Source organism: Sardina pilchardus, chromosome 5, assembly GCF_963854185.1.
Source record: "Sardina pilchardus chromosome 5, fSarPil1.1, whole genome shotgun sequence".
NCBI lineage: Eukaryota > Metazoa > Chordata > Actinopteri > Clupeiformes > Clupeidae > Sardina > Sardina pilchardus.
Window position 1 is genome coordinate 18,739,398 of NC_084998.1, and position 27,236 is coordinate 18,766,633.

General features: G+C 44.7%; 1 protein-coding gene across 1 annotated transcript in view; it reads right to left on the reverse strand.

Annotated features, from left to right (window-relative positions):
• Nucleotides 1–4,351: 4,351 nt before the first annotated feature.
• The window catches only part of adamts2a (ADAM metallopeptidase with thrombospondin type 1 motif, 2a), a 42,784-nt gene continuing 19,899 nt past the window's right edge, over nucleotides 4,352–27,236 (reverse strand). Inside the window, exons 4-22 of the mRNA XM_062536796.1 lie at nucleotides 26,042–26,247; nucleotides 22,975–23,058; nucleotides 21,615–21,771; nucleotides 20,843–20,948; nucleotides 20,368–20,511; nucleotides 19,974–20,112; nucleotides 19,280–19,393; nucleotides 17,695–17,840; nucleotides 16,983–17,158; nucleotides 15,024–15,157; nucleotides 13,867–13,990; nucleotides 13,206–13,286; nucleotides 12,657–12,820; nucleotides 11,772–11,931; nucleotides 11,178–11,310; nucleotides 10,666–10,873; nucleotides 9,655–9,784; nucleotides 8,722–8,796; nucleotides 4,352–6,236 (exon numbers count right to left, since the gene is read on the reverse strand). Of these exons, the coding sequence (XP_062392780.1) occupies nucleotides 5,407–6,236; nucleotides 8,722–8,796; nucleotides 9,655–9,784; nucleotides 10,666–10,873; nucleotides 11,178–11,310; nucleotides 11,772–11,931; nucleotides 12,657–12,820; nucleotides 13,206–13,286; nucleotides 13,867–13,990; nucleotides 15,024–15,157; nucleotides 16,983–17,158; nucleotides 17,695–17,840; nucleotides 19,280–19,393; nucleotides 19,974–20,112; nucleotides 20,368–20,511; nucleotides 20,843–20,948; nucleotides 21,615–21,771; nucleotides 22,975–23,058; nucleotides 26,042–26,247 (3,311 nt within the window). The 3' untranslated portion in view covers nucleotides 4,352–5,406. The remainder of the gene's footprint in view (nucleotides 6,237–8,721; nucleotides 8,797–9,654; nucleotides 9,785–10,665; nucleotides 10,874–11,177; nucleotides 11,311–11,771; nucleotides 11,932–12,656; nucleotides 12,821–13,205; nucleotides 13,287–13,866; nucleotides 13,991–15,023; nucleotides 15,158–16,982; nucleotides 17,159–17,694; nucleotides 17,841–19,279; nucleotides 19,394–19,973; nucleotides 20,113–20,367; nucleotides 20,512–20,842; nucleotides 20,949–21,614; nucleotides 21,772–22,974; nucleotides 23,059–26,041; nucleotides 26,248–27,236) is intronic.

A 27,236-nucleotide genomic window follows, 5' to 3' on the forward strand; every position in this document is an offset into this window, starting at 1 on the left:
TCTGAAGACATAGCCTGGCAAGCCAAACTACACAGAAATGTATAGTCTGGGGTCGGACCATTCACAGAGTTGAAGCCTGTGGGTGGGATGAACAGTTGTCTTTCAAACTGCCTCTGCACGTAATAGGCCAGCATTTGTGACCAATCGTAGGTGGTCGGCAAAACGGCAAATACTTCCTTCTTTAAAACGAATGACTTGTGCTACTTTCTGCTCAAACTTCAAAGAAAAGCCTAAGTCTAACTCTTCCGAAACCGATCCAAACGAGCGCGCTTCGTTAGCCTCATCCATCTTTTGTTTTTCTCTATGGTTGTGCGATACGGTCTCAAACCCAACTCGTCGAACGAGGACGCATGGTCCAGCCCCCTGGCGTCTTATCGGAAGCCGAAGGTGAGCTAAGCTAAGGCGGGCTAAAGGACTCCGTACACAGATAGAGGGTTCTGATTGGCTAGGCTGAACTCGAGCCTAGCGCAGGCTTGGCCTCAACGGTGCGACCCTAGACCATCCCGCTAGGCAAAAATGTTTTTTGCCGCTAGGGTGCGTCTAGATTTCTAGGCTACTGAAGACAGGCATAAGCACAAATTAGCACTGTTACGCCTTATAAACAATAACCTTGAGGATGTCTTTGATGTACACTATTGTAATTACAGTATTACAGTAATGAGGCCAAATAATCTGTGGTGGTTGTGGTGGGATGAGTAGGTAAATAATGGAATCAGGTCCAGCAGGGTTTTTTTTGTCTTTGGACAGCTTCACCTCACTCCAGTGTCTAATGGAGGCTGTTTTTGTCTCTCTTGGAGCATCCTGGAGTGTGTTTTGTGTTGTTGAGGCCATGCTAATTAGACACCAAGGTGACATTTCAAGTAGCCTGTGTAATGTAGGGGAAAATAACAAGTAGGTCTACATGTGATGAAAGAAAATGGTTGCACGGTTGCATTATTATATCACAAGACAGGGATTCTCAATTCAACATAGGGAAGCTTAACATATCTTCCATGTATCCATTCATGAAACACTGTTTCTCTCTGGTGTCAGTAGGATAATAGTCAGCCAATAGTAGGGTAATAGTTAGCCATTTGCAGAGGTAGAAAAGTACAGCTTCAGAAAGTAAAGGTCCAACCTCATTATCTGTGACAAACCATTCACTTAAACCAGCTGATTCTAATTAGCACAACTCTTCAGCCAGGTAGAGCAGCTAATTGATGAGATCACCTGTTAAGTGCACAGGGAGAACCAATATACATGATTGGACTTTTACTTTCTAAAGCTGGACTCTTCCACCTCTGCAGACTTGTAGTTAAAGAAGATAATCTCACAGAGTTAAGTTGTGTCTTATATAGAGACACAAAAGACTTCCCAATATAGCCAAACAAGCAAAATAATGAGAGAGCAGATGAACACAAAGAGGAGAGAGGATGATTCAGGGTGAAATGTAAGAGGCCTGTTGCAAGCAAGGTCTCAAGTATATTTACTGTGTATTTTCCACTGTGTAGTTTCCATGCACCTATGGTCATGTGCAGTTGAGGTAAATCTCAAGTCTTGAAAGTTAAGTCTGAGGTTAATTCCTATCGTTGCTGGTGGGCAGACATCCATCTACCACGACTGCACAGTGCTATGCAAGTAGCATTTCACCATTGTTCAGTATTCAAGTATTGTATAATATATCACACAGGTAAGATCTGTAGTGTCAGTCCTCCCTCCCACACACACGCATACACATACACACACACACACACACACACACACACACACACACACACACACACACAAAAATACAATCGCAAATATAGACTTATGTAGAAGACAAAACATGCATGCGCATACACACACACACACACACACACACACACACACACACACACACAAAAATACAATCGCAAATATAGACTTATGTAGAAGACAAAACATGCATGTGCATACACACACACACACACACACACACACACACACACACAAAACCACACACACACACACACAAAAAAAAAACCACACACACAAACACACACACACAAAAATACAATTGCAAATATAGACTTATGTAGCAGACAAAACATGCATGTGCAATTGTGCATACACATACACATAAACACACACACAGTAACATACACACATACATACACACACACACTCCAGTTTGAAGAGCAGTGTAAACAACCTCGCCTCCATTCCTCGATCCAACTTTCCACTCTAAAAATGAATATTTTGTTTCGTAACACGTCTATAACATATCACTTTCAACGTGTATACAGAGAGGGTTAAAAGCGGAGTAATCAAGGATCTTTGGTGTATATTGAATATTTCACAGCAGACACATGAACATACACATTACACAGCAAGTAGTCATAGTGCACAGCTACTTGCACTCACAGCCTATGTTGCATATATTAACTTCTACGTTACAAATTATGGAAGGACCAGAAAATGGGTTTGTACATAAATGCACTCAAACTAAACCCCAGGCATATGATATGATCTGCTCTGATGTCCCCAGTCCTTGTGTGTGCACACACAAACACACACACACACACACACACACACACACACACACACACTGTAAGTATTGGCCAAAGACCACTGTCTCAACCACATAACTGACCTGATATAAATCTGTTTGGATTCAAATGTACAATCCTCTGTGTGTGGGAATGATTGCGTGATGCCATTTATTTGTCTAATTCAAACCAGTGAAGGCTTGCCTTTGTTGTTCTCATCACACAGGTGCGTCTGCGAGCATCAGCTGGACAAACCATTTCGGTTTCAAAGACACAGGCTTTCGGGCTGTTTTAATGTGATTTTGATTTGGATGTAATTTAATCTAGCCTTCAGAAGGATTTATAAATAGCTTGGTTGCATAAGAAGACATAATACTCATTTTAGATTGAGCACAGCACAAAATTCCTTTAGAACAGTCCGAAAGTATTCTCTAAGCTGTTATTGCTTTTGACGGAGGTTCTTTAAAATCTTGATTACAAAGCTGTAAAGTGTCTCACACTGCAAAACTAAAGTTGCATAATACACCACTTTACCTATGTATCTTCATAGTATTCACAGTTTCTATCAATAGCAAATAGTAAAGCGATAGTAAATTATTAATCCATGCAGGGCTTTGCTTAAGTAAAGGGACAAAATACTGGAAAAGGTTCTCTCTCTCCCAAATAACGGCATGAAATATTGAGCATTAGCAATGCATTTTGTGTCTTTTGGGACTGTGAAAATATGGAGACGGGGGCAGTTCTGGTACTCAGGCCAGCAGAATGATCGTTAATGGAGGGCTGTACTACTCTCTAACCTCCTGAATATGAATGGTTATGGCGCATAGAATGGACAGAAAGTGCTTCAGGACTGCTGGGGTTTACACATTTCTTCAGTGCAGAACACGCACCACAAGACGCTATTCAAAAATGTTTTTGTTCTTCTTTTTATACTGTAAATCTATACATTTTTGTTATATAGAAATATACCAACAATATGCCAGTATAAAAATGTACCCCATAAACATGGTAAGGATCGGTCTATTGAGTGCAAGTATACACCTTCACTAATCAAGTCATTCAAGTAGTTTGCATCTATCATAAATGATGAAGGTGTAGCCCACTGCAGGTTTACTCCAAGCAGAGAGGAGCAAAGTAATTTTGCTGTGCAATTTTACAACTAGCTTTCTGACACAATTATGTCAATGCAAAGCAATAAGAGCAAACTCTGTGATGCCAAATGTTTGGATTCTTATTCTGGATAAATACCAAGTGAGGAAAAGGCATGTTCTTTTTTGTACTGTGATCATGCTAAAAATAATAAACCAACTGTGGCTGTTAAATACAAATGAAATCACCTTCAAAGTCAGGGGTTTCATACTACATTGCCTACAGTAGTGTCTCTTTGTAATTACATCATTGTAAATCATTCATCATTCTAAAAAGGTATATTATCCAGCTATCACAGAAAACCAGAGATTGGAAATATTGACTGGCCATGTTATTAATGACAACCTTTATATGAGATGATGGTGGCATACTGTGACTCCAATTGGGAAGTCATATGGGTATCCTTCACATTTCCTGGGGAAGACTCTAAACCTCAGTAACAGCATTAGCCACGCCAGAAAATGTCATACCCAGAGTTTGCCTCTATACTGCCACCCTCTGGCAGAACATGTACTTTTCTACCAGAGTGAACAATACATTCCAAGATATAGCGTGCTGTTCACATCCTCTTTTGAATTATTAAGTGTTGTGCTATATTGCATAATACAAGATTGAAAAAAAGAAAAACCATGAGTAATACTGACAGTCATTGTGTTATTTTACAAATATTACCCAAATATATAACCTGGAATAATGTACACAATGACCCACAATCATTTCAATTGCAAATTTATTAAATTAATATAAAAAAGTCACTTCTTTGTTGTTTTAAGAGAGGGTGTGAGTACTGTGAAAGACACTTGTCTCGGGCTCTGAACTGGTGCTCTCAGTAAGTGCACTGAAATGCTGCCCATGCTGCATGCACCTGCATATAGTAAAAGGATCAAGCAGTCTGCTGTTTCATAGCAAAAGTGGAAACTCTGAGGTAAGCTGCAGTGATAATGGGAAAATAACGCAACAGACAGTTCAATAAATATAAAAATAAAAATCTAAACCATATGTACAAAGTCAAGAATGGCAAGTCGTTTTTTTTTTTTTTTTTTTACACAGAAGATGTGAAACATTGTGAACTAATGAATTATCAATACCACATTTTGGGTTGCTTGGAGATTGTCTCAGTGTTTGGGAACATTTTGGTCAACAAATACAATATTTTCATCAAGACCTGATTTTTGCCAGAGTATAAAACTCAAGCCCACAGATGAGCTACTTACATTATAATCAAGAAGCAGCAAAGACAGATGTGCAAAGAACATTAAACAGGGTGCAATAGCAAAGATTTGTGGTTTCAGGATATAAGCAGCCTTGCTTATAAAAAGCTATCATAGGACATTTAACTCTTTCAATTGAATAAAGACAATATGAGACAAAATGTGTTTCACTGTGTCTAGACTATATGTATGTGCATTGTGTGTTGACTAGACCGTATAGTGCTGTCAAAATGTAAGTAACATGTACAATCTTACTGCTTTCTCTTGCTGACTGAATGGGTCGTAAAGGTAAAAAAAAAGTGCAAATGTTGCAAGCTGGCTTTCCCCTTCAAACATTGTTAACCTGTAAATGTTAATGTGAACACTTCTATCATACTATCAATGAGAACTTGTTCAATTCAACCATGTTGCAGTCATTAGATTTAGCCGGGTCAGTGGCTGGCTAACCAACAACAGTAGCCATTAGACTGGACGGATCTTCTCAAATGAGCTGAAATCTTGACATGATGACTACAATTTGGGAAAAAAAAGTCTTTTAGTGACAAAATGGCAAGTATCTATTGCACTGCTGGTCTCCTTCTCAATCGTTTGAACAAGTCCTGTCTCCTTTTCTCTGCCAGAAGCTCCTGAATCCGTTTATTATGTGTTCTCTCTCGGAACGGGTGAGGTCGTTTCCTGAGAAGAAAGACATTCGGAGAGACCTCGTTGTCGACGTCAATAATCTTGTACGACACGTCGACAGAGTTATTGTCTCTCCTATCCTCTGTTTTTGGGGACGTGGGGGTGGTGTGGGGTGCGCTTGTGACCGGCAATCTGAGCACTTTGGTATTTTTGCGAGGGTGCGGGATCGAGTCGCCTCTGGACTCGACAGTGACCGGTGCAGGCTTAGTGGTGGGACTCCAGGATCTGACCACATCCAACCAGGATGTGGGGACGTAAGACCTGGGAGCTGTGGAAGTTGTTGTTGACCCTGGACTGGTGCAGTCGCATTCGGCATCCCATGTGGTGCTGGTGCTGATGGGAAACGTTGTCTCCTCGTAAGTGGTTGTAGGCTCCGGCGTAGTGTGCACCTCCGTACTGAAGAGGTCAGTGGCGCTCACTGTGGTCCTGTGCACACTGGTGACGGGGACCTCAGGGAGATAGTCTTCAGTGGGATCAAAATAGTCGTAGGCTGGAGTGGTGGACGTGGTCTGCGGACTGGTCTGCGGACTGGTTTGCGGGGCTGTCGTGGTGGTGGTGGTGGTGGTGGGGCTGGTCCAGTTGGAGGAGGTGTAGTTGGCCTCATTGCAGGCCTTGCAGCACATCTGCTTGTACACTTGATTGGAGCAGTATTTGCTCAGCATCTCCATCCGACAGAAGACGGACTTGTCCCCCTTACAGGGCTGCCCTGAAAACACAAACCAGCAGAGGTCAGAGAAGCGAACAGGTCAGGGAGAGAACTGACCAAACATGGAAAGCACACTGGAAGGAGTGAAGGAGGAAAAGACAGAGAAAGCGAATAAGAAGATCAAAAAAGATCAAAGCAGGACAATCCATGCAATCTTATTTGTGTGTTATATTTCCCTTATCTTTTATTTCAGAAACTTTGCAAAACCTTAACGAGAAGAAGGAAAAGAAAGCACAAAATCATTGTGCACATATAACGCTTTTGTCATCATGAGAATGTAATTAGAACATTGCACAATCACACATTGGAGCAAATGTATCATAAAAGCCCTGTGTTGATCCCAAATGGACTCAAATAAAACTCAAAACAAGACAAAAGGTTTCAAAAGAAAAGTCTCTGTTCTTATATATGGTTGCATGGTTGCAACCAACTATCAGTTGCTATTGCAACAGTAGTGCCTGTATCAGAAGCGAACATTCGTTCAAAAGAATCTGGTGAAATATTTCAATTTCAGAAGTTAACAGATGCCAAGAAAGAGCCAGATCCAGTGAACAGTGAACACACATTGTCCATGCATGCTGCTGGTCTCCACACAGCCCTACCATGTGCTGGAAAAGTCCTCAGCCATCTCGTGTCTAATTGGATAACTGAATAATTACGGTCATTGAGGGCTAATTGTTCAGACAGCACAAACTTAAGTTCTGTGGCGAGACAGCTGGGGCTGATGGAGACAGTTCCGTGCGCCACAGTGCACATGATGACATTCAAGGGAAAATATGCGAGCATTTAAATAGAGACGAGCGGAGCTCTTGACCATTTACTGGACACAGCTGAGAGACAGAAATCTTGTGGATGACTCAATTCTTTCTGCGCTCCGTCCTGTCTGATTTATGATCCTGATTCTGAGGCAGTTCTATAGAAAATGCGTGTGATATCAAAAATATATACGTGTTCGAAATGTTGTCTCCAGGCCACCACACAGAGCTATAAACTTTCACATAAAATCATGACCACAACATGAGAGAAGTTATATATACTTTTTTACGATTAGGCCTACATACAGTAATTCATTCTGACAGCAGAACAACAACAGTGCTCTTAAGTATATAAGCAAACCATTTTTTTTTTTTTTTTACACATTTTCATGCCAGTTGTCCTTCCATGTCAGTCTGGCAGGACAGACGTCAACAAAATATTGAGAATATAGAATCTCCATGATCATATAACATGGAACTCTTCAAGAGACGCTGACGTTTAGTTAAATACCGTTATCATCATTTAATATAGTTGATATACATTTATGTAGATTTCTCTCTAAAGAGTGAAAATGATAGTCATTATGTAAAGTTGTTCAGTAAAGTCCCTCTGATTTTATAACAGCTACAACAATACACGAATCAGTGGCGCTTAGATACCTGCAAAATGCATTTGGTGTAAACAGACTCATCTGCCCTTTGAATAGCTGCATGTTCTTTTCATACAAAAGAAAGGTAACCTTGAAGTGGTGGTATGCAATGTTCGTCTGGCTAATCTTTCCAAAGTAAGGCAAAGAATATTTCATTAAGGGAGTAAAATGAGGACTGAGGTAAATATATCCTGTACATGTTTCTCAAATGAATGCCCAGTCTTAATCTAAACAAAGGAAAGGTTTTGAATAAAGGCTGCTATTAACAGAGATACAGTTGAAGACATGTTTGTTTGTAAAAGAGATAAGGCAAAATAAAGTTACAGTCTGTCCCTCAAATGCACATACAGTATGTGTGTACAGGTTTTCACACTGGTTTTAAATTTCAGAATATAGGTTAAACCAACCTGTCATATCTAAATACACATCAATCGTTTGCTTCAAAGTTCAAGTACAATCTATGTAAAAATATTAAGTTTCCCCACAACAAGAGGAACGTCTTTACGGAGTAATATTGCTTCCATATGTCCTTCCATGAACTTCACTAAAGTGTGAAATAACAGCAACAGCTTGTCAGTTTTTTATCATTCCCACCCAGTTAAAACGACTCCTCTCTGTGAGCAAGTCGGTCACAATCTCCGTCGGCTCTCTGTGCATCGGCACGGGAACAAACTCCCGATAGTTTATCCGAAAGCCCAAAAGCTCGACAGAACCAGCTCTCCCCCCCCCTGACTCCACTGGCTGGCCCTGTTGACAGACTGCAAGGTGTCGGCCAGGAAGATGCAGCAGCAGCAACAGCAGCAACAGCAGCAGCAGAAGGAGAAGGAGAAGAAGAAGGAGGAGGAGAGGTGGAGGAGAGTCAGCAGAGGGCTGCCTGACTCCAGACAGAAGCAGAAGAGGAGGAGGAGGAGTGAGCCTCCAGGCTGAGGTCGAGCAGAGAAGGAGCACACAGAGGAGGTGGAGGAGGTGTTAGTCAGGGCAGAGAGCCTTGCAGGCAGAGAGACACACAGAGAGGCAGGACCCAGGCCAGCAGAGGCTCACTCCGCGCGGGCCACTGGCCGTTATACAGGGGGCATTTACTTGAGGAGGTCTTGGGCGCAGAAACCTTCGGGTCGGGTCTGGAGAGCCACTGGATTATGAAGTTTCTTGTGTGATCTGGGGGGGGGGGTGGGCAGAGAGATATAGAATGTGTTGTCTTTAGATTGTGTCGGTATTTACACACCAATAATGCATACTGATTGATTCTATGGATTTGGATTTGATTAACCCTACAATCACATTTGCTACAACAAAGAAAATGTGATTTTAGCGTTAGGAGCTGGTCAAACGACATCAGTTAGCGAAGCAAGTAGTTGCTTGCTAACATGATAACACAAAGTACAGTAGGTGGCTGGCAGATAGATCGTACAAGAGCTCAGACATATTTTTTGATTTCTAGAACTTTTCTAGAACTTTTACAAAATATAAGAGCACAAACCCTGATATTCTTCGTTAATACAGAAATACTGCCATTACATCTGCTAGTGGTCGTGAGGAGACGACTGCTGAATGTGACAAAAATGTTATGGGCTTGAAATTGTGTAAAATCCCTGAATGCACCTTTAACTTTCAAGCAAAGTACATCAGATCGTCTTCACTCCAATTGGCAGTCAACTTGTCGCATCGCTCAGCATTTACATAACATAGACTTCATGACTATTTTGGCCCTGCCTTGCTCGCAGCAAAACCACCTCTTGTCTCGTCACTGTGAAACACCTACTCCCATTGAAAATGAATGGCAGCCAGTCGCATTGTCGCTCTCTCTATAGCTAGTGTGACTGTAGGGTAAGACTGAGTAGCTAGCTGTAGTTCAGAGAAGCTAAGTGTCATGCAATCTGTTGAAAATGCCGCACAAAGAGGCCAGATCAAGCTGGAGAAATAATGAGCGGCGGAAGGAAAAGATTTATGACTCATTTAACTGAAATGGAATTCTACGGAGAGCTAAAAGTGTGCAATATGTGCTAGCCTACTTACTGGGGCAGGGGACAGGATGACAGGGTCGGATGGTTTCTGGTTTGACATCCAAGCACTGGCCCTCTGCGTTGTCCACTGCGTTGCACTGGACCTGCCTCTCCTGTGTCCCATTGCCGCAGGTCACTGAACACTGAAAACACACACAAATACTCATTGTATGATTTTTGTAAGCCAACTGGGTGATTTGAATGTTTATACACTTGTAAAATGTGCTCACGCATAATCCTACACACTGACACACACGCACACACGCACACACGCACACACACACACACACACAAACACACACACACACACACACACACACACACTCACACAAACCCAGAGACTCTGCCAATTTGACACACATACACATGCGCACGCTCATGCACACACACACACACACACACACACATACACACATCCACGCACAGGTAGGTTTACATCTTGTAGCAACCGTGTGTGTGGGTGGCAGGATTTGGATTTAGGCTATTGCTTGTTTTGTTATACAAACAAGGAGAGCTTGTAGCTACATGAACATCCTTAGACAATGCAACACAGCTGCAGGAGCTTGAGGATTCTCCTTCATTTATCACAAATGCATGCGCGTACACACACGCACACACTCACACACACACACACACACACACACACACACACACACACACACACACACACACACACACACACACACACACACACACACACACACACGCACATTTTTAGTTCTTACACTGTGTTTTCTCTACTTTTTTCCTTTTTCCATTTACTCCATTTATTCATTATTTTTTTTTTTACTCAAAAAGCCCTACTAGGGACAAATGTTGTAAATTAGCGTCAGCTAAAAACGCTATGATGCATGCATCAGATGACTTTTTTAAGCTTGTCTATGTTTTTGTAACTGTCCCTATCTAAATAAACCTTAATAATAATAATAATAACACGCACACACACACACACACACACACACACACACACACACACACACACACACACACACACACACACACACACACACACACACGCGCGCACCAGGGACCAGGGTCCAGCCCTCCACTGTGCTGGGCAGAGCTGGCGGTTGCAGGGCTGTCTGCTCTCGGGCCGGTCGTCGTTGCAGAACTTGCTGTGGATGAAGCGGCGCGAGCCGTCAGCCTGGGGCTGCACACAGCGGACGCTGCGCACCTGGTAGCCCGTCTTACCGCACGACCGGCTGCACTCCTCCCACTCGCCCGTCTCCCAGCTGGGGGACAGAAAAATACACACACACACACACACACACACACACACACACACACAGACACAGACAGAAAGACACACACACACACACACACGCACAATACACACACAGACACACAGACACACAGACACACAGAAACACACACACAGACACAGACACACGCACACACACACACAGGAGATGATAATGATTGAGTCACAGGAAAACGTTTCATATAGATAAAACACTGTATAGCCGCCCATAGCATTATAGCCTACAGGCATGAAAAGCTATGTTTAGAAAAAAACATTCATATTGTGTACTGTACATTGGTTGGGAACACTCCTTGACATTGCACGCTCTGCCGATGGCGCGGGGTTTGGGAATATTTGAACAGTAGGTGCGGTGGACCATCTTGCCGTCTGCTTTTCTCCTGCAGCCGAAGCGTGTGTACTGCTTACCTGCGCGGAGACAAAAAAACAAGAGCTCAGCACTCACACCTCTCTTCCCTCCCAAGCAACTGATTAGCCTGCAGCAGCTTTCATTAATCACACCTCTCGCTGCGAGGCTCGGGAACGAAGGCTTCGAGATTTATCTCTCAGGAGCTACACTGGGGCACGTTGACCTCAGATAGCAACTCTCATTCCACCTTGTCAAGGAAAGCTTCAGGGCTCCAGGTATCATTATCACCTTTGCCATAAGGACCGGCCACAAAAATCAATAAGAATCGTTGGCTCAAGGTACGGGTTCAAAATGACTCCGAGAGTGTATAGATTACAGATTGTGGCTCCAGGTAGTACTATCACTTTTTCCTATATAAGGATCAACCTCAGAATCAATAAAAATCGGGTGGTTTAAGGTATAGGTTTAAAATGACTCTGGAAGATAAGACTGCATGTATTTAAGAGTGTGTTGGGTGTACCTCCCCCGCAGGGTTTGGAGCAGTGGGACCACTTTCTGAGTGCCCACTCGAAGTAGGCCGTGTCCTCCAGGAGAAGGTTGTCCTCGATGCACGTCTGGAGCTTTTCATGAAGGATGTACTTGTACGAAAGAGTAACTTTGGAATCACCATATGATCGAACCTGAACGGGTTGAAGAAAGATTGTCACGTTTCCAAGCTACACAGGTTTTTCCAATCTGGTTTCTGAGAGAATATGTGGGTATTCATAATTATACAGACTAAAAAAGCAAGTAGGACAGAGATTTAACTAAGTTTATCTAGCAAATCATTGCATTGTACTGTTTTCAGTTGTCACTTTAATAGTTCTTCAACCTAATCTAAAAGGCAATTGAAATACAAGAGCTGAATTGAAATATAATTCAAATGGAAGGTTTTGCCTCCAAAGTTAAAGGGCAGAGGAGTTGGTTGGCATCGGCAGGTTCGTCGTAAGTTCATGCATGTCACATCATGCCAATCCTCCTCCTCTAATGCAGCTTTCTCATGCTCTCCACGCGCTTCAATTTATTTTGGCAGCAGCCAGTGGAAAAGCAACTCCAGGTGAAAGTTATTGGTCATACATGGACTTATCCTGACAGACCTGAGATGTTTACAAGAGCACGCTAACTCCTAAATCACCACTACGGCATCAGTGCACCTGTACTGAAGCATGACGTGATGTGGCTAAGTCTTAAGGCTGTCCGCAACTCAACCTTTCGTACGTTTTTTTTTGTCTGAACCGATATACATCTGATCCGTTTTCAATGTTTGCGGAGATAACGCAGCACAGCTGTGACCTACGTAGTATTATGAGAATGACATATGAGGCTGTTCTTTCCACACGAGCCCCCTGTACCCATTTGAGCTTACCATGATGAGGACGGCGTATTTCAGGGGCCCTGAAGTCTGCACTATTTCCATGTCATCATTATTCCGATACTCCCATTCCACTCCTTTCTCTATGACTGTCCGAGACTCGGGGAAGTCATCGTCGTTGTTCAGGAAGATATCCCCCGTGGCTTGATTCTTTACCGCTGCCAAAGCAAAAGCCAATTGCATAGTTGTCATTTATTTGTATGATTTACTTTTCCAAACCAAGCCAATTGCACAGATGGTCTAAGGTGCCTGTGGTCAGTACAGAGCCCAGTGGTCTTGACATTCTTGAGAAAAAAAAAGAAGATGTCTGAATATGCTATCCTATTAATGGCCAGGGTAATGAAATAAACAGAGTATGTGTCTATGTGTGCGCGCATGCATGTGTTTGTGGGTCTGTGTATGTATGTGTGTGTGTGTGTGTGTGTGTGTGTGTGTGTGCGTGCATGCGTGTGTGGCCACGGATGGTTTAGCTACTAATGAATTCAGAGTAGGGCTATTTATAATAAGTGCTTGGCAAAGTCTCCAACTATTTGCCTGTCTTACCTAGTATATGAGGGGTGCCCTTGAACTCCCGGATCAGCAGATGCCTGGCCCCCAGGGGAATTTCCAGGATCTTGAGGAAACCTGGAAATGAAAATATATGTGCAGCTCTTCCTTGGAACTTCCTCACAGGAGCAAAGGGAAAAAACTTGGAAGAATCTGAATTCACCGGGCCCTCCAAATTCATCCGGCACAGAACAGACTTGTCCTGACTCTGTGTGACTAAAGAGCCTCACGGGAAATGAATAAACCCTCATAATCTTTTTTAAAAAATCGCTTTTCTTCACATTTCTACTTCCAACAGTAACAGTTACTGTTCCTCAGGCTCCTGTTGTAGCAGAGGCTTTGCCCAAGCAGTAGCATAATGTCATTTCACTGCTGTTTAGTTTGCAGAGCAAAATATATATATGAGATTACAGTGTTAGATACTTTTGTGAATTCATTACAATGGAGCAGAAAGGATGTAAGACTTGTTAGCACACTTTCCAATCCATGCTGTGGAAACAGCCAATCCCATTTTCTGGAATGTTTTACGATGTGGAGTTAAATATTCCATGGAACACTGAACAGCAACACAACTCCTTTAGTTACTCTAAAAACAGGCCGCCAAACAGGCCGCCATAGATGAGGTGAAATGGAGTTGGATTTGGAAAGAGCGACTCACCCTCTTTCTTGGTGCTCCGGGTGAAGTTGCCTTTTACAATCTTACAGGTGGAGTTGTCCCCTCCACACACGCCACATTTATCTTCCTCCATCTCCGAGGCGATGACATTATCACAGCCCACTTTCTGTGGAGAGACGGGACCAGGGACCAGTCAGATCACACATCATAAACTAATATATGAACTATGATGCAAAACACAACATATATGCACAAATATACGGTATATACACAAATATGCAGACACAAAATCTCTGTATAACTGTATAAAAATTTTAACTGTTTATAACTGTACAAAAAGGGAAAGAATAACAACAAGTGAGTCCATTAATAACTATTACAAGTGAGCAAGTGAATTATTTGCTCTTTATTACTTGATAATCAAAGAAATGCCTTCACTGCAATTTTCCTGCATTCCCTCACCCATGCATTCATAATGCGTTGCTATCTTTGTGTTAAAATCTTAGCCTAAAATTGTACGTACTAACACAAAACACCTGGGTAATTCTCCAGATCACAATGTGAGGATTAACTTTCTTCCCCTACAGTTCATCCGAGTGGATAACTCTGGCACAGAGCAGTGGAAAAGCCAGAAAAAGTGCAGACTCTAGCTGGGGAAATATGCAGTAGCAGACCAAGGTTTGCGGGGTGTAAAATTTGAGGCGAAATTCTCTTTCAGTATTATTTTTAAGTGGTGGGTTAACAGATTGGCTAAGCTCACTTTGCATTCCTCCCAGGAACTGAGCTAATACTTCCTCAACTCCCATTCACCAACGAGCCTCCCCTCCCCTCCACTACACACATGGGGCCTGATCTCCCAGTGCCTCACCCACACACTCACACACACTCCTCTCTACACACTCTGCACACTGATACTCTCATTTCATCAAGCACTGACCTCACTAAGTCCCATACACAAGCACTGACCTCACTATACCCCACACACAAGCAGTGGCCCAAAATTCTCCCACACATTGACACACTAATTTAATAACTCTACATAAACATGTGATCTCACATTTTCTAACATACAGTTCCTGACCAACCCACAACATACACTCACCCACACCCACACCCACCCACATCCACCACACACACACACACACACACACACACACACATTGACCTCACACACTGATACACTCACGTCCCTCGCTTACCTCGCACTCCCCTCGCACACAGATACTGTAAGGATCCTTGTAGGAGCAGCGAGTCCCATCGTGCACCATTCTCTTCATCGGGACCACGTCTCCGGTCTCGTTTGACTGACAGTACAGCTGGCACCGCTCATCCGCTGAGAATAAACAGCAGAGGATGTGTGAGAAACCAAACCACTGCACTCCAACAAGTCGCTGCAAGAAGGTCAGCATAGCACATCACTATTTTATTCAGTCAAAGTATTAGGCAAGTGTTGCTTCTTGCCATCAAAGATTCAATAGGTAATAATTTAACAATTTTTCCAGAGGGGTTGTACATGTATTTTTAAAACATATTCAATATGCCTTAATAAAATGTAAGCTACCAAATAAATTACAGTCTAGTTATTGATATCTAGAGGGAGTGTAGAAGGAATGTCAAGAATAAAACACTTCATCGACTGAGAGCATGAATAAATGTAGTTTTCCATCAAGTCTGTCTGACTCGCTTCCTCCTTGAGGTGCTCAGCTCATAGGCTTTCCAGAGACGCTTACTTCACATAACACTTGCAGATTTACATTCTTTCTTATTTTCAAAAGAATCCATATTTTTCATTTGTTTCATTTTTGTGTCACATTATTTTCATTGCACACAGGAGACACATTTTTGTTCCATTTACTTTCTTGTTTTGAATTTCCCAAAGTAATGATAAATATAGACTTTTATTGCCTGAATATAATAAAGCCAGTATATGTCCTTGTCATTTGACATTCTACAATATGGTTAACATATCTATTTAAGGAGACCAGCTGGCAATAACGATAAAAATCTCAAACATAGGACCTTATAAGGAGAGGAAAATTCACTTAATTAGCGGCACTCCTGACACTGAAAACAGACACATCTGGGATGAACACTGGCGGAGGGGCAAACACTTCTGCTTTATTCGCAGGCCATCTTAATTGAATTGTGCACAATATGGTGGCCGTGGCCGTAGCCTGGCCAGGGGGAAGAGCTGGAGACGTTGCGATGCTTGTGTAACAGCCAGTCCATGTGTCTCTCCACTAGCCTCATCAGCTCTATGGCTCTCAGCATGTGGAGACTTCACATGAGCTCTCATTGTTCAACAATGAGACAACAAAACAAAACAAAACAAAAACAACTGTCAAGCAGTTTAGAAGAAATCTAACGACCAAATACAAACGGCAGCCAACCACAATGAAATGATCAGAAAGGATTTCATGCTTAGAGCCTCCTCATTACAGATTCCATCCCTGGGTTTATGTCTCATTTTAGGAGGAACAATGTTCAGTCTTATGAATCTTTAGCTAAATGAATTTATCCCTTTGTTTTCTAACTAAACTGCCCTCAACACTGCTGGCAAATTATGCAACAAATAGGTCATGGTAGTCTAGAGGAAGAGCTGCTGCTGTGGGACTGACTGGGACGACCCTGCCCAGGGCGGTCCAGTGCAGGAATGCTCCTGAACACAGTGCGTCCCGGCCAAGACAAACCTACAGTTGGAAATAACAGCTGCTGCCCGTGGGCCATAAAGTAGACATTCCCCGAGGCGTCTTTAATGTGGAAGCCAGGAGGAGGGAAGGTAAACCTCTCACAGGGCTTCAAGTGCAGGAAAAAACGGGATTAAAAGGAAGAAATCAGGCACCACAGTCACACTATTAAAGACACAGCTAATGCTAATTCAACCAGACAACAGTCTAGCATAATTATGACACCTTAGTCTCTCAGGAGCCTCTCCAAACCCCAAATGGATTTAACATCCATTCCCCCAAAAAATAATGGTGTAGGTTTCTAATAATAAAAATGACAAATCAATAAAATAAGACATTCATAAAGTTGGTTATTCTGGAATCATCCGGCCACAAGCATGCCAGTATTTGAGAGGCAGAGTTTGAGAGACAAAAGAGAGCAGTTCTATACTGGATGTGTTCTTTTTTCCCTCACCAACGGAGACAACTTACGGTCGGGATGCTCATACGGTAACCAGTTGTGCAGGGTGCTCTGGTGCTTGAAGTAGGGATCCCACATCTTGCACTGCTCCTCTCTGAAGTCGGCGAAGGCTTTAGCGCACTCCTCGATGCTGCAGAGCTGAAACTCATAGCTGTTGCCATAGCAGGTGCGTCCTCCGTTGGCAGGGCTAGAGAGAGACATAAATCAAATGTTTACACCCACATCAATTAGTGGCTGAACTCTTTGTACACATTAAATCAAGTAAAAAGCAGTGTTTGTTAGTCCTATTTGAACATTTATGCAGCAAAAGGCCAGAAGGTCATATTCATTTAAAGCACAATGTAGTTCTTTTACCTTAAAATAATAGCTTCAAACTGATTGTGATGATACTTAAAGTGGCCAGAACGGCATCCCTGCCAACATGCACTAGCTTTGTTTTTCCAACCAGGAACCTGACCAATTTCGTCAGTTTTCAAGGAATTGGTTACTTTCTTGGGTACCAAATATGTAGCAGAAGACAAAAAGGAGAACTCTCATGCTGTTTTAAAATGCAGAATATAAGAATATAACACCACGATACATTTAGCCAATAAATGATTTGACCATCAGATTTGTCTCCAACCAAAAAAGGAGTGAATTCCAAATGAACTCAGACACTGTCTGGTCTGGGTTCTGACGGGAGTGGAAATTACAGTAATGGCGGCGCCGGTGTCTGCTACTCACATCGGGTTGTCACACTGCCGAGTGCGGAACCGCACGCCACCCCCACAGGTGCGTGAGCACGAGCCAAACTTGCTCCACTGACCCCAGCTCCCATCCTGCCTCAAGATGTCAGGCGTCAGAGTGATGCAATGCCCTTTGAAGCAGTGCTGGAAGATACACACACACACACACACACACACACACACACACACACGGAGGAAGGGTGGATGATGAGAGAAGTGACAGGTTGGCAGAAATCACATGATCCTTGGAAAATGACACCACCGAGCTGACTGAGCTTCAAATGCCAACACTGAGGTATTGCTGCACTGATTGTAGCCTATAGTTTTAATATTTGCCCGACACTTTTGCAAAATGAGTGAAACATCTATATCATATTACAATAATTACAAATACCAAGTGGGCATACGCATGTTGTCACTTTGATTTCTTTAACACATCAGTAAAGAACTTTGCCCTAAAGCTACCAAGCTAACTAGGCATGGAAAATCCTTGCAAATACCAACACTGGTCCAACTGGCACTGATAAAAGCTTACAAGCTTTTTTGTCTTTTGCCGTTATAGTTGCCAAGGCCGAGTTGCCAATGCCATCCTTACATTTTTGCAGGGTGGTGGTCATACTCCTACCACCATCACAGTGTAATAAGGACATAGCATGGACAGCTAGTGTTAGTCACTGGTCTAAAATCATTTAATGTTTGCCAAATTAGTCAGTGTTTTCCAAGTCAAGACAGGCAGTAAGGTAGCTCTGAATGGTGTACTCTATATGCTTAATGAATTTTCACTTTTTTCTAGACTTCAACGTACATCTTTCACAACAGAAACACAACAGAAACTCCACATTCAGCAATACACACCCTTATAGATAGTACAGACTTTCAAAGCAAATTCTGAAAATAATGCAACCAGGTCAATACTAGATTAGAGAGCTAGAGAGAGAGAGAGAGAGAGAGAGAGAGAGAGAGAGAGAGCAACTAGATCTCAGTACTATTCAACCATCTCTGAATGCGTATTCATGGCAGAAAAAGGTTAAAATCTACAAGAATCTACAATCTATGCAGCATCACACAAAGTATAGAGAATGCATGACAATCTTGGCAAATCAATTCTCTGCTTACTATACATAATAGATTCAACTCCATGCCTTGCCACTGCATGTGTTGCTTTGCAATGATGTGATAGATTGATCCGCACACTGGGTATAAGCTCCAAAATACACTTTTTATTTTAATACATAAAAGGCAACGTTTCGATCCTCCAGTGGGATCTTCCTCAGACTTTTGTCCGGCACCTGGATTATTGTTACTGTGGATGTGCGCACCTCAACCAAACGCAATTGCTTTGCAATGATGACAGAAGTACAGCAGAGTGTGCTAGGGAGTCACAGTTCCAGAGATACAAGAGAGAGGGGGATGGAGAGAGAGAGAGAAATAGGAGAACGATAGAGATAGCGAGAGAGGGGGACGGAGAGGGGAAAAGAGAAAGAGAAAGAGAGAGAGAGGGCAGGAGAGGGGGAGGGAAGTAGAGGAAATGAGAGGGGGAGCTCAGTAATATAAACCACCGTTAAACACCAGTCCTGTCCTACCTTGCCTGATCCGCACCTGGTGCCATCGATGGGCGGGCCTTTCTTGGTCTTGCAGAAGAAGGGGTTCTCAGGGTGGCTACACCACAGCTGCTTGCACGGGTCGTAGGTGCTGTACTAAAAAGAAACAGTTGGACTCCTTGAGTAATGTCATTCAAAATGTGTATTCATATCTAAAAATGACACTTCTATAACAAGACACATAAACACACAACCGCACAGGTTTCCATCACCACAGAAGTCAAACTAGTCGCTGAGACTCAAGAAGTCAATAAAAAGCACCAGCATGGCACCACATTTCACTGTCGGCCCAAAGTCACGCACACACCTACCACTCACTGTTCAGGTAAAGGGGGAAACAACATGTCTGACGTCAGCAACTTTTCTGAGTTTCTGGATGACTGGCTCCATTCCTAAAGTGCACAGACATTTTTTCGACAGCCCAAACCACCTGGACATCTATCCGAGTCTAGCCAAGGCTTTTAATCTGTCAGTTCGGTGCAGATGTGCAAATAATATATGCAAGACGGGTGCCTGTGCTGTTATCAAACTGCCCCATGTTTCATAGTCTATGACGTACAATGTTGTAAGACAGTGTTCTTTGCAAAGGACCGAATGCATCTCTGTGAGTGTGGAGTCGCTCCGTCATGACTTCATGGAGTATTCAATGAGAGAGCCGTTCTTAGAATGCAGTCACCTCGCTGCACATGAGGAAGCCCATCCCGAAGTCGAAGCGGCACTGGTCATTCATGGAGTAATGGAGGCCCGGCAGACCTGGCCGGCCCACCTCGGCCCAGTTGTGATCGAAGGGGTCGTCCCGGAGACAGTTGTAGGAGCTGCGTCATGTTCAGGGGGAAGTTCAGTTAAAATCTCTAACTTCCTTTTGCTTGCTTAAAAGATTTCAATCCTTCAAGTAACACATTAACACACAATTAAAATACATAGTTGACTATGAGTGTCTTCATTATATTAGCTGTCTTTAGCATAAATAAGATGTAGATTATTAGATGCTTATTAGATATTATATGCTATTTGAGGCCTTGCTTATTAGATATGATATGCTATTTGAGGCCTTGCTTGGTCTCACTCACTTGAGGTATTTGTGGAGCTCCTCTCGGCTGCAGCGGGACCAGTGGAAGCGATGGAAGGCGGCCTGGACCAGCGGCGCCATGATGCTGCCCATGGGCACCTCGTCCTCACAGTCGTTCCCCTCGCCGTCATGCTCCATACCCAACCTAGCAACCACACAGCAACCAGGGACAGACAGAGAGAGAGATTGATTGGTTGGTGGATTGACTGACTGACTGACTGATTGACTGACTGGTTGATTGATTGATTGATTGATTGATTGACTGTACTTCCAGTAATTGACAAATAAAGAATCTGATCAGATTGTGAATCAGACACTGGTTGATTGACAGACTGACTGACTGACTGACTGACTGATTGATGATTGATTGATTGATTGATTGATCAATCGATCGATTGATCAGTTGACTGATTGATTCATTGTATGATTGATTGATTTACTGATTGATTGTGTGTGATTGAAAAAATGTCTCTCACACATGTCCAGTCTCATGCGCCACCACAAAGGCGGAGGAGAAGCCGTCCTCGTGGTTGAGAGTGCAGCTGCGCACCGGGTGGCACATCCCTGTCACAGGGGCGAAGCCTGGGGACACACAGAGGACCGGGGCACACAGGGAGACATAGTCACTGCTTATTTAACGTTAGTCAGTATCAGCATGTACAAACATCCGGGATATTTTTTCTGATCAGCTGCAATGCCCCCTGATATATGCTTTGGTATATGTTTATATACAGTATATGGTATATGCTTAGCCTGGCTAACGCCTACCACTTCTCAAATGAGACGTGGTCTGGCAACCAGACGTTCATTTTCTCGTATTTGAAAAAATGCCCAGATCCGTTCATTGGGCGCCACGGATGTCTATCAAATGCGCATAGCTCACCCAACTCGTTCGTATGCAACGCTAAGGGCTGCCGTAAATCCTTTGGCGTCGAATGTAGACGCAAGAAGGCAACGGAAACTTCTCGGATGTTCTGTGATTGGTTCGCCAACATCAGGCGAACATTTGGGCGTTAGTTTCCAGACTGGCTTAGCAGCGGGATTGAAATCACCGCGCAAGGCAGTATGGGAAAACCCAGGCTAGTATATGCTTTGAGTATGTGTGTGATTTGTTGTCTACACATAATGTATAGTACGTACAGGTGGTATGTGCATATCGTTTGTACATAAATGCTGTACATGAAGAGAGAGAGGGACAAGGAAAGAGAGAGAGAGAGAGAGAGAGAGAGAGAGGGGCAGATTCTTTACCCTGCATGCCGGTAGGGCCAAACTCCTGGCGTGTGAGGAAGATGGCATGGTCGTGGTACTCCACATCGCTCTTGTCGCACTTCTGCTGCAGGAAAGCCCACTGGCACACCTTCTCCAGGCTCTTTGACGGGTTCCCCAGCTCGATGAGGCTCACAGACTGGCATCAAACACACAGAAGAGACACGTCTACTTCTCTCAGCGCCACTGCGTGTCAACACGCCACAAAAAAACAAGCTCTCGTCTCGCATCTGCCTTCAGAGGAAGTCCCACGTTTCACTCCTGATCACAATGACACTGTACCCCGCACTGTGATTTTAGTAAATACAAGGTTTACTGCTCGCAGTGAGACTGACAAGCTCTAACCACAGTATCTGCAGTGTCCCACACTCCCTGTCCTCCTCCGTCCTCTAGTTTACACGGGAACAACCTGCTTTTGAGCTGGAAATGATAGGGGACGTTGGCTGGGCCATGGGGTGAGTACAGGGTGGACTGGACAGCTAAGTATGCTCTGTGGACTGCTCTGCTGGACTGGACAGCTGTGTAGGGCAGAGCCACATGGGCAGGCGCCTGTGAGCAACCTCCTCTTTTCTCCTCTCCTCTCCTCTCCGCTCCCTCTCTTTCCACCCCTCTCCTTTGCTCTGTTCTCCTTTGCTCTCCTCTCTTCTGCTCTCCTCCCCTTTAATCCTAGTCCCTCTCTCCTCTCCTCCTCCCTGCTCTCCTCTCTTCTGCTCCCCTCCCCTTTAATCCACGTTCCTCTCCTCCCCTCTGCTCTCCTCCTCCCCTCTGCTCTCCTCCTCTGCGCAGGGTAATTTATTATGTGTGCTGGTGTCCTTCAGGAGGTAGGGCCCCTGAGGCTGATGAGTGCCACACTCATTCACTGTAACCTGCATTCCCTCTCTCTCCCTCCCTCCCTACCTCCCTCTCTCTCCTCTCTCTCTCTCTCTCTCCCTCCCTACCTCCCTTTCTCTCTCTCTCTCTCTCCCTTTCTCTCTCTCCCTTTCTCTCTCTCTCTCTCTCTCTCAACACCAATTACAAGTCAATGCAACCAATATCCAATACTGAGGGCAACTGAGTAAACAAATCTTGACCGAACATGTTTGTGAAACCGTGTATGTGTGTGTGTGTGTGTGTGTGTGTGTGTGTGTGTGTGTGTGTGTGCCTGGCAGTGGGGGAGGAGCTGCGTTCACTGTTGCATGAACCTTAAGGTCTTCTGGAATGTAAATACAGGTTGGTAAATACCACCATCATATCACTTTGCTCCTCCTATGATAACTACACCTACACGCCTCATTTCAGCATTGGTAAACGTAGCATAAATAATGCAACTAATCCATGCATGAATAAGTGTGTGTATCCTCACCTGAGAGTAACCGAGAATGATAATACGGACAAGCACCACGTTGATATGAGCACCCAGAGTTCGATCTTGGTAGATCTCATTCACCTGGAAGAGAAAAACAGACAAAATCGATGAAGATATCTGGCACTTAAAATAACAGATTTAATTACAACCTAGTGGTGTGTGTTTAATGAATCCTGGCAGGGCAAGAAAAAAAAGGACTGTATTCATCAGAATACAAACAAGTCATAAATAATTGGACCCTTTAAGTTAATCCCCTGATGTTTTGCTTCAAATGCTCTCATTACAATGAAAATTAATAACCCAAAATGTTAATCCTCTTCTCCGGTGATACCGGGGATGCGGAGCAGAACACTCGTCTAATTGAGCATTCGGAGTGCGACCGCCCGCGCAAGGCTGCCTTTTAAAATGCACACACATTTGTGACGCTAGGTGAATGCTAAATTGCCCCAACCTGGGAGAGCCTGTCAAAAAACGAACCCATCCTCTCTGACATTCCGACTGTTTTGCAGGGCAACAGGCTGTCGGCGTGTGCCTGTCAAAACAAGCTGAGAGAGACGGGGGGGGGAGTATTTCTCCAATTCGAGATTGTCATGGCCCCACTTGACCCTTTCTGCCCATAACAGGGGGCTGTCAGGGGTGGTGTGTGTGTGTATGTGTGTGTGTGTGTGTTTGTGTGGGGGGGGGATCCCTTCGCCTGGATGCGCGGCGAAAAAAGACGGGCCGTCTAATCGCAAAATCTCAGCCCTCACAGATGACTGACTCTGGGAGAGCAATCCAGGGTGTCGTGTATGGAAGGCTGCCGTCGCGAGGCTTCTCCCGCTCCCGCTCCTGCTGCCTGGTGCAGAGTCTCTGCAGGGCTGGGGGGATTGATGGGCCAGAACCCGGGACGCGATCCAGTGATCGGGAACACAAACACGCTCACGTGGGTGATGACCCGGCGCAGCAGACAGCGCAGCGCAGCGCGGCAGAGAGAGAGAGAGAGAGAGAGGGGCCTAAAGGATTCATCTGGATTTGATATCAACAAAAACAAGCCGGCAAAGACTCCGCGTTCTGAGAGCAGGAATGTCCGACTGACAAACAGAGAGACGTGAAGAAAAAAATGACCGACAGACCGAGAGAGAACGCCAGGAATAAATACGGAAAAACAAGAAAGAAACGCAGGGAGAGGAGGAGGAGGAGGAGGAGGAGGAAGGCAGCAGCTAGGAGAGATGGATAAGCACTCGTGCGGACCCCTCCTATAGTCCCTCCATCTGCTCCCTCTACACCTCTATCTATCCATCTCCCCCTCCTCCCTTGTCTCTTTTTCTCTCCTCTCACTTCCTTTCTCTTTCCCTCTACCCCCTCACTCTCTCTCTTACCCTCTCCCCCTCTCCCATTCTCTCTCTCTTTCTCTCTCCCTCTCTCTCTCTCTCTCCCCCCCCTCTCTCTCTCTCTAAGCACATTGGCCCTGACCCTTGCGGCTCTCTGCAGCTCTCTCGGCGGAAAAAGGACATTTGACTCCTTTCATCCTCGCCGCTGCGCTCCCCTTCCTAGTGGGCTTGGGTTTCCTCCGCTTATCGGCCTCCCCTCTCGCCATGGTCTCGCCGCAGTCATACGATCCTGTCAGTAACGTGTCACATCGGAGCAGGGCTACTGCTGCCGCCACGCTCCAATTTATTCCGATGGAGCGCGACCGCTCCCTAACACACGCTGGGCCCACTGCTCAAACTCACTCCCCCCCCCCCCCCCCCCTCTCTCTCTCTCTCGCTATCTCTCCTCTTCCTTTCCCTCTCTGTTTCTCTCCCTTTCTCTTTCTCTCTCTCCCTCTTTGTACCTCTCTGCTTCCCTCTCTCCTCTTTCTTTCCCTCTCTCTTTCTCTCTCTCCCCCTCTTTCTACCTCTCTGCTTCCCTCTCTTCTCTTTCTTCCTCTCTCTCTCTCTCTCTCTCTGGCTCCCACAGCTGGGTGTGGAGTGAGCTCCACTAGCTGGCTTTCAGTAGGGCAGGTAGCTAATTGAAGTCAGAGAGGCCAGAGCACCAGAAAATCATTAGGATCCAATTAATAATGCAGCAAGGTCTTACATAGAAGCTCTTGTCAGCTCAGACAGGACCGTGCACACACGCGCGCACGCACGCACGCGCACACTCACACAAACACACACGCACGCACGCACGCACGCACACGCACGCACGCACGCACGCACACACACAAACACACACACACACACACACACACACACACACACACACACACACACACACACACACACACGCACACACGAACGCACGCACGCACGCATGCAAGCACACATGCACGCCACACGCACACATACACACGCTCGTGCACACACACACACTCAAACACACACTGTGCACCGGAAAATGAAGAGAGACAGAAAGAAAGAGAGAGAGCGTGTGACTGAGTGACAGAACATGGAGAGAAAGGAAAGGAGGGGAGACAGCGAACAGACAGATTGACAGACAGACAGGGAAAAGAGGGAAGGGAGGGAACGGAAAGAGGGTGGAGGGGGGGTGACAAGGAAGTCAAGAAATGGACAAGGCTGGAAGGCAGCGGAGAGGAACTTCTGCAGTAGGCAAAGAGCCGGCGTGAGAGACTAGAGGGCAGAGTAGAGATTCAGCTTATTGGCACTTTACTCATCACAGGCCCACTCTTGCCCATAGAGACTAGTGGCATAAATCCTTCCTGCAGTGCCTCAGTCACAAAGGTAGCATGGGATCCCCTGGGCCACAAGCTGTCACTCTGATATATGGATGTTCCCGAATAGGATTTTTCAACTCGTCTGTTTCTTTTGAGTTTTTTCTTGTAGGCCTCAGAGCGGTGGTTAATGCGAATACTTTCACAGTCATTTCGATATGCGCCACAGGAGTGGAGTTACAAGTATCACTATAATTCTTATTTGTCATGTAAGTGTATAGCACGGGCCTCCCCACCGCACTTATCGTGTTGTATCGGCTGCAGATAAAATAAACTTGGCTTTTATCATAACATGTCATTAGGACATTTCATCACAAATGGTGCTGTGCAGCAAAACAAGGGCCCGAGGAGATTGGCAAGTATAGCACTTACGATGTTCATGAGCGTGAGCAGATACTTCTGGATGTGTTCCCTGCCGTGGAACTCGACCACGGAGAAGTCGGCGGTTAAGAGCACTTCGATGTTTAACACTTCGTCCTCCACGGCCCGGCGCGTGCGCCTGGTTTTATTCACCTGCTCGCGGAGCCCTCGGGAAAGCACTTCCAGGTCGCCCACGCCGCTCAGGTCGGGGCCTGCCACTGGGAACACACACGCACAGAGGTCGGGAGGTCAGAGAAAGGGCATAGCTAGTGTGCGGTTCGCTGTCTTAAGATTTGACATCTTGAAGTAAACAGAGGGGGGAAAAAAGAAATGGTTGTCATGAGTGTGAGAATAGCAGCAACAGCAACGTCAACAATGTCCTCAACAACAACAATAAAAACAACAACAGAAGGAAGGAAGGGGGAAAGTTTATGAATTCAGTAACTTTTCATTACCATATGGAAATGTTGAATAGATTCCTTATTATGCATGTGCAGATGCACAGATTTAGTGTGCTCTGGTGGGGGCTTTGGACTCTCTGGCTGTCTCTTGCTCTCCCTCTCGCCGTGTTTGTGCCTGTCAGGGTGTGTAATGCATGCTGTTTGAATGGGAATCGGTGCCCACGCGTCTGCCTGCGCCGACCGGGTGGGTATAAAATAAACAAACCGGTGTCTGCGATGGGCAGACATGACTGACATGACTAAGTCAATAACTCATGGCAAAGACACTGTGTTGACATGGACAAAGACCGAATATATTAGCCAAGCAGACGAACCTTTCGACTTTGACATAAAATGCAATCCAGACAGCTGAGAGAGAACAAAAAAAACCTGTTTGCTTGGTGGAAATAGGAGATTAGTTCCTGGTGTTCAAATAACATTCTGAGACACAGTGTGTGAGAGAAGGAGAATAACAGTTGGAGGAAGAGGCGGGGGTGGGGTTGGAAAGTGGGGGTGTAACGTTGTGATGGAAAAGGACAGAGGAGGCCGACTGGGGTACAAACAAAGTTTTTCAATATTATGTTAAGCTGGTGCTCAACAGTAAGCTTTGAGCTAAGCACTCTTCTCTTGGTCTCATTCTAACCATGCAGGGTTACTCTCTACCCTCTTCTCAGGTTGCAGGAAAGACATGACATCTGCATAAAAAAAAAATCCAATGTAAACATGGAGAAACCCCATAATATCATGTGAGGGCATCCGTAATGACA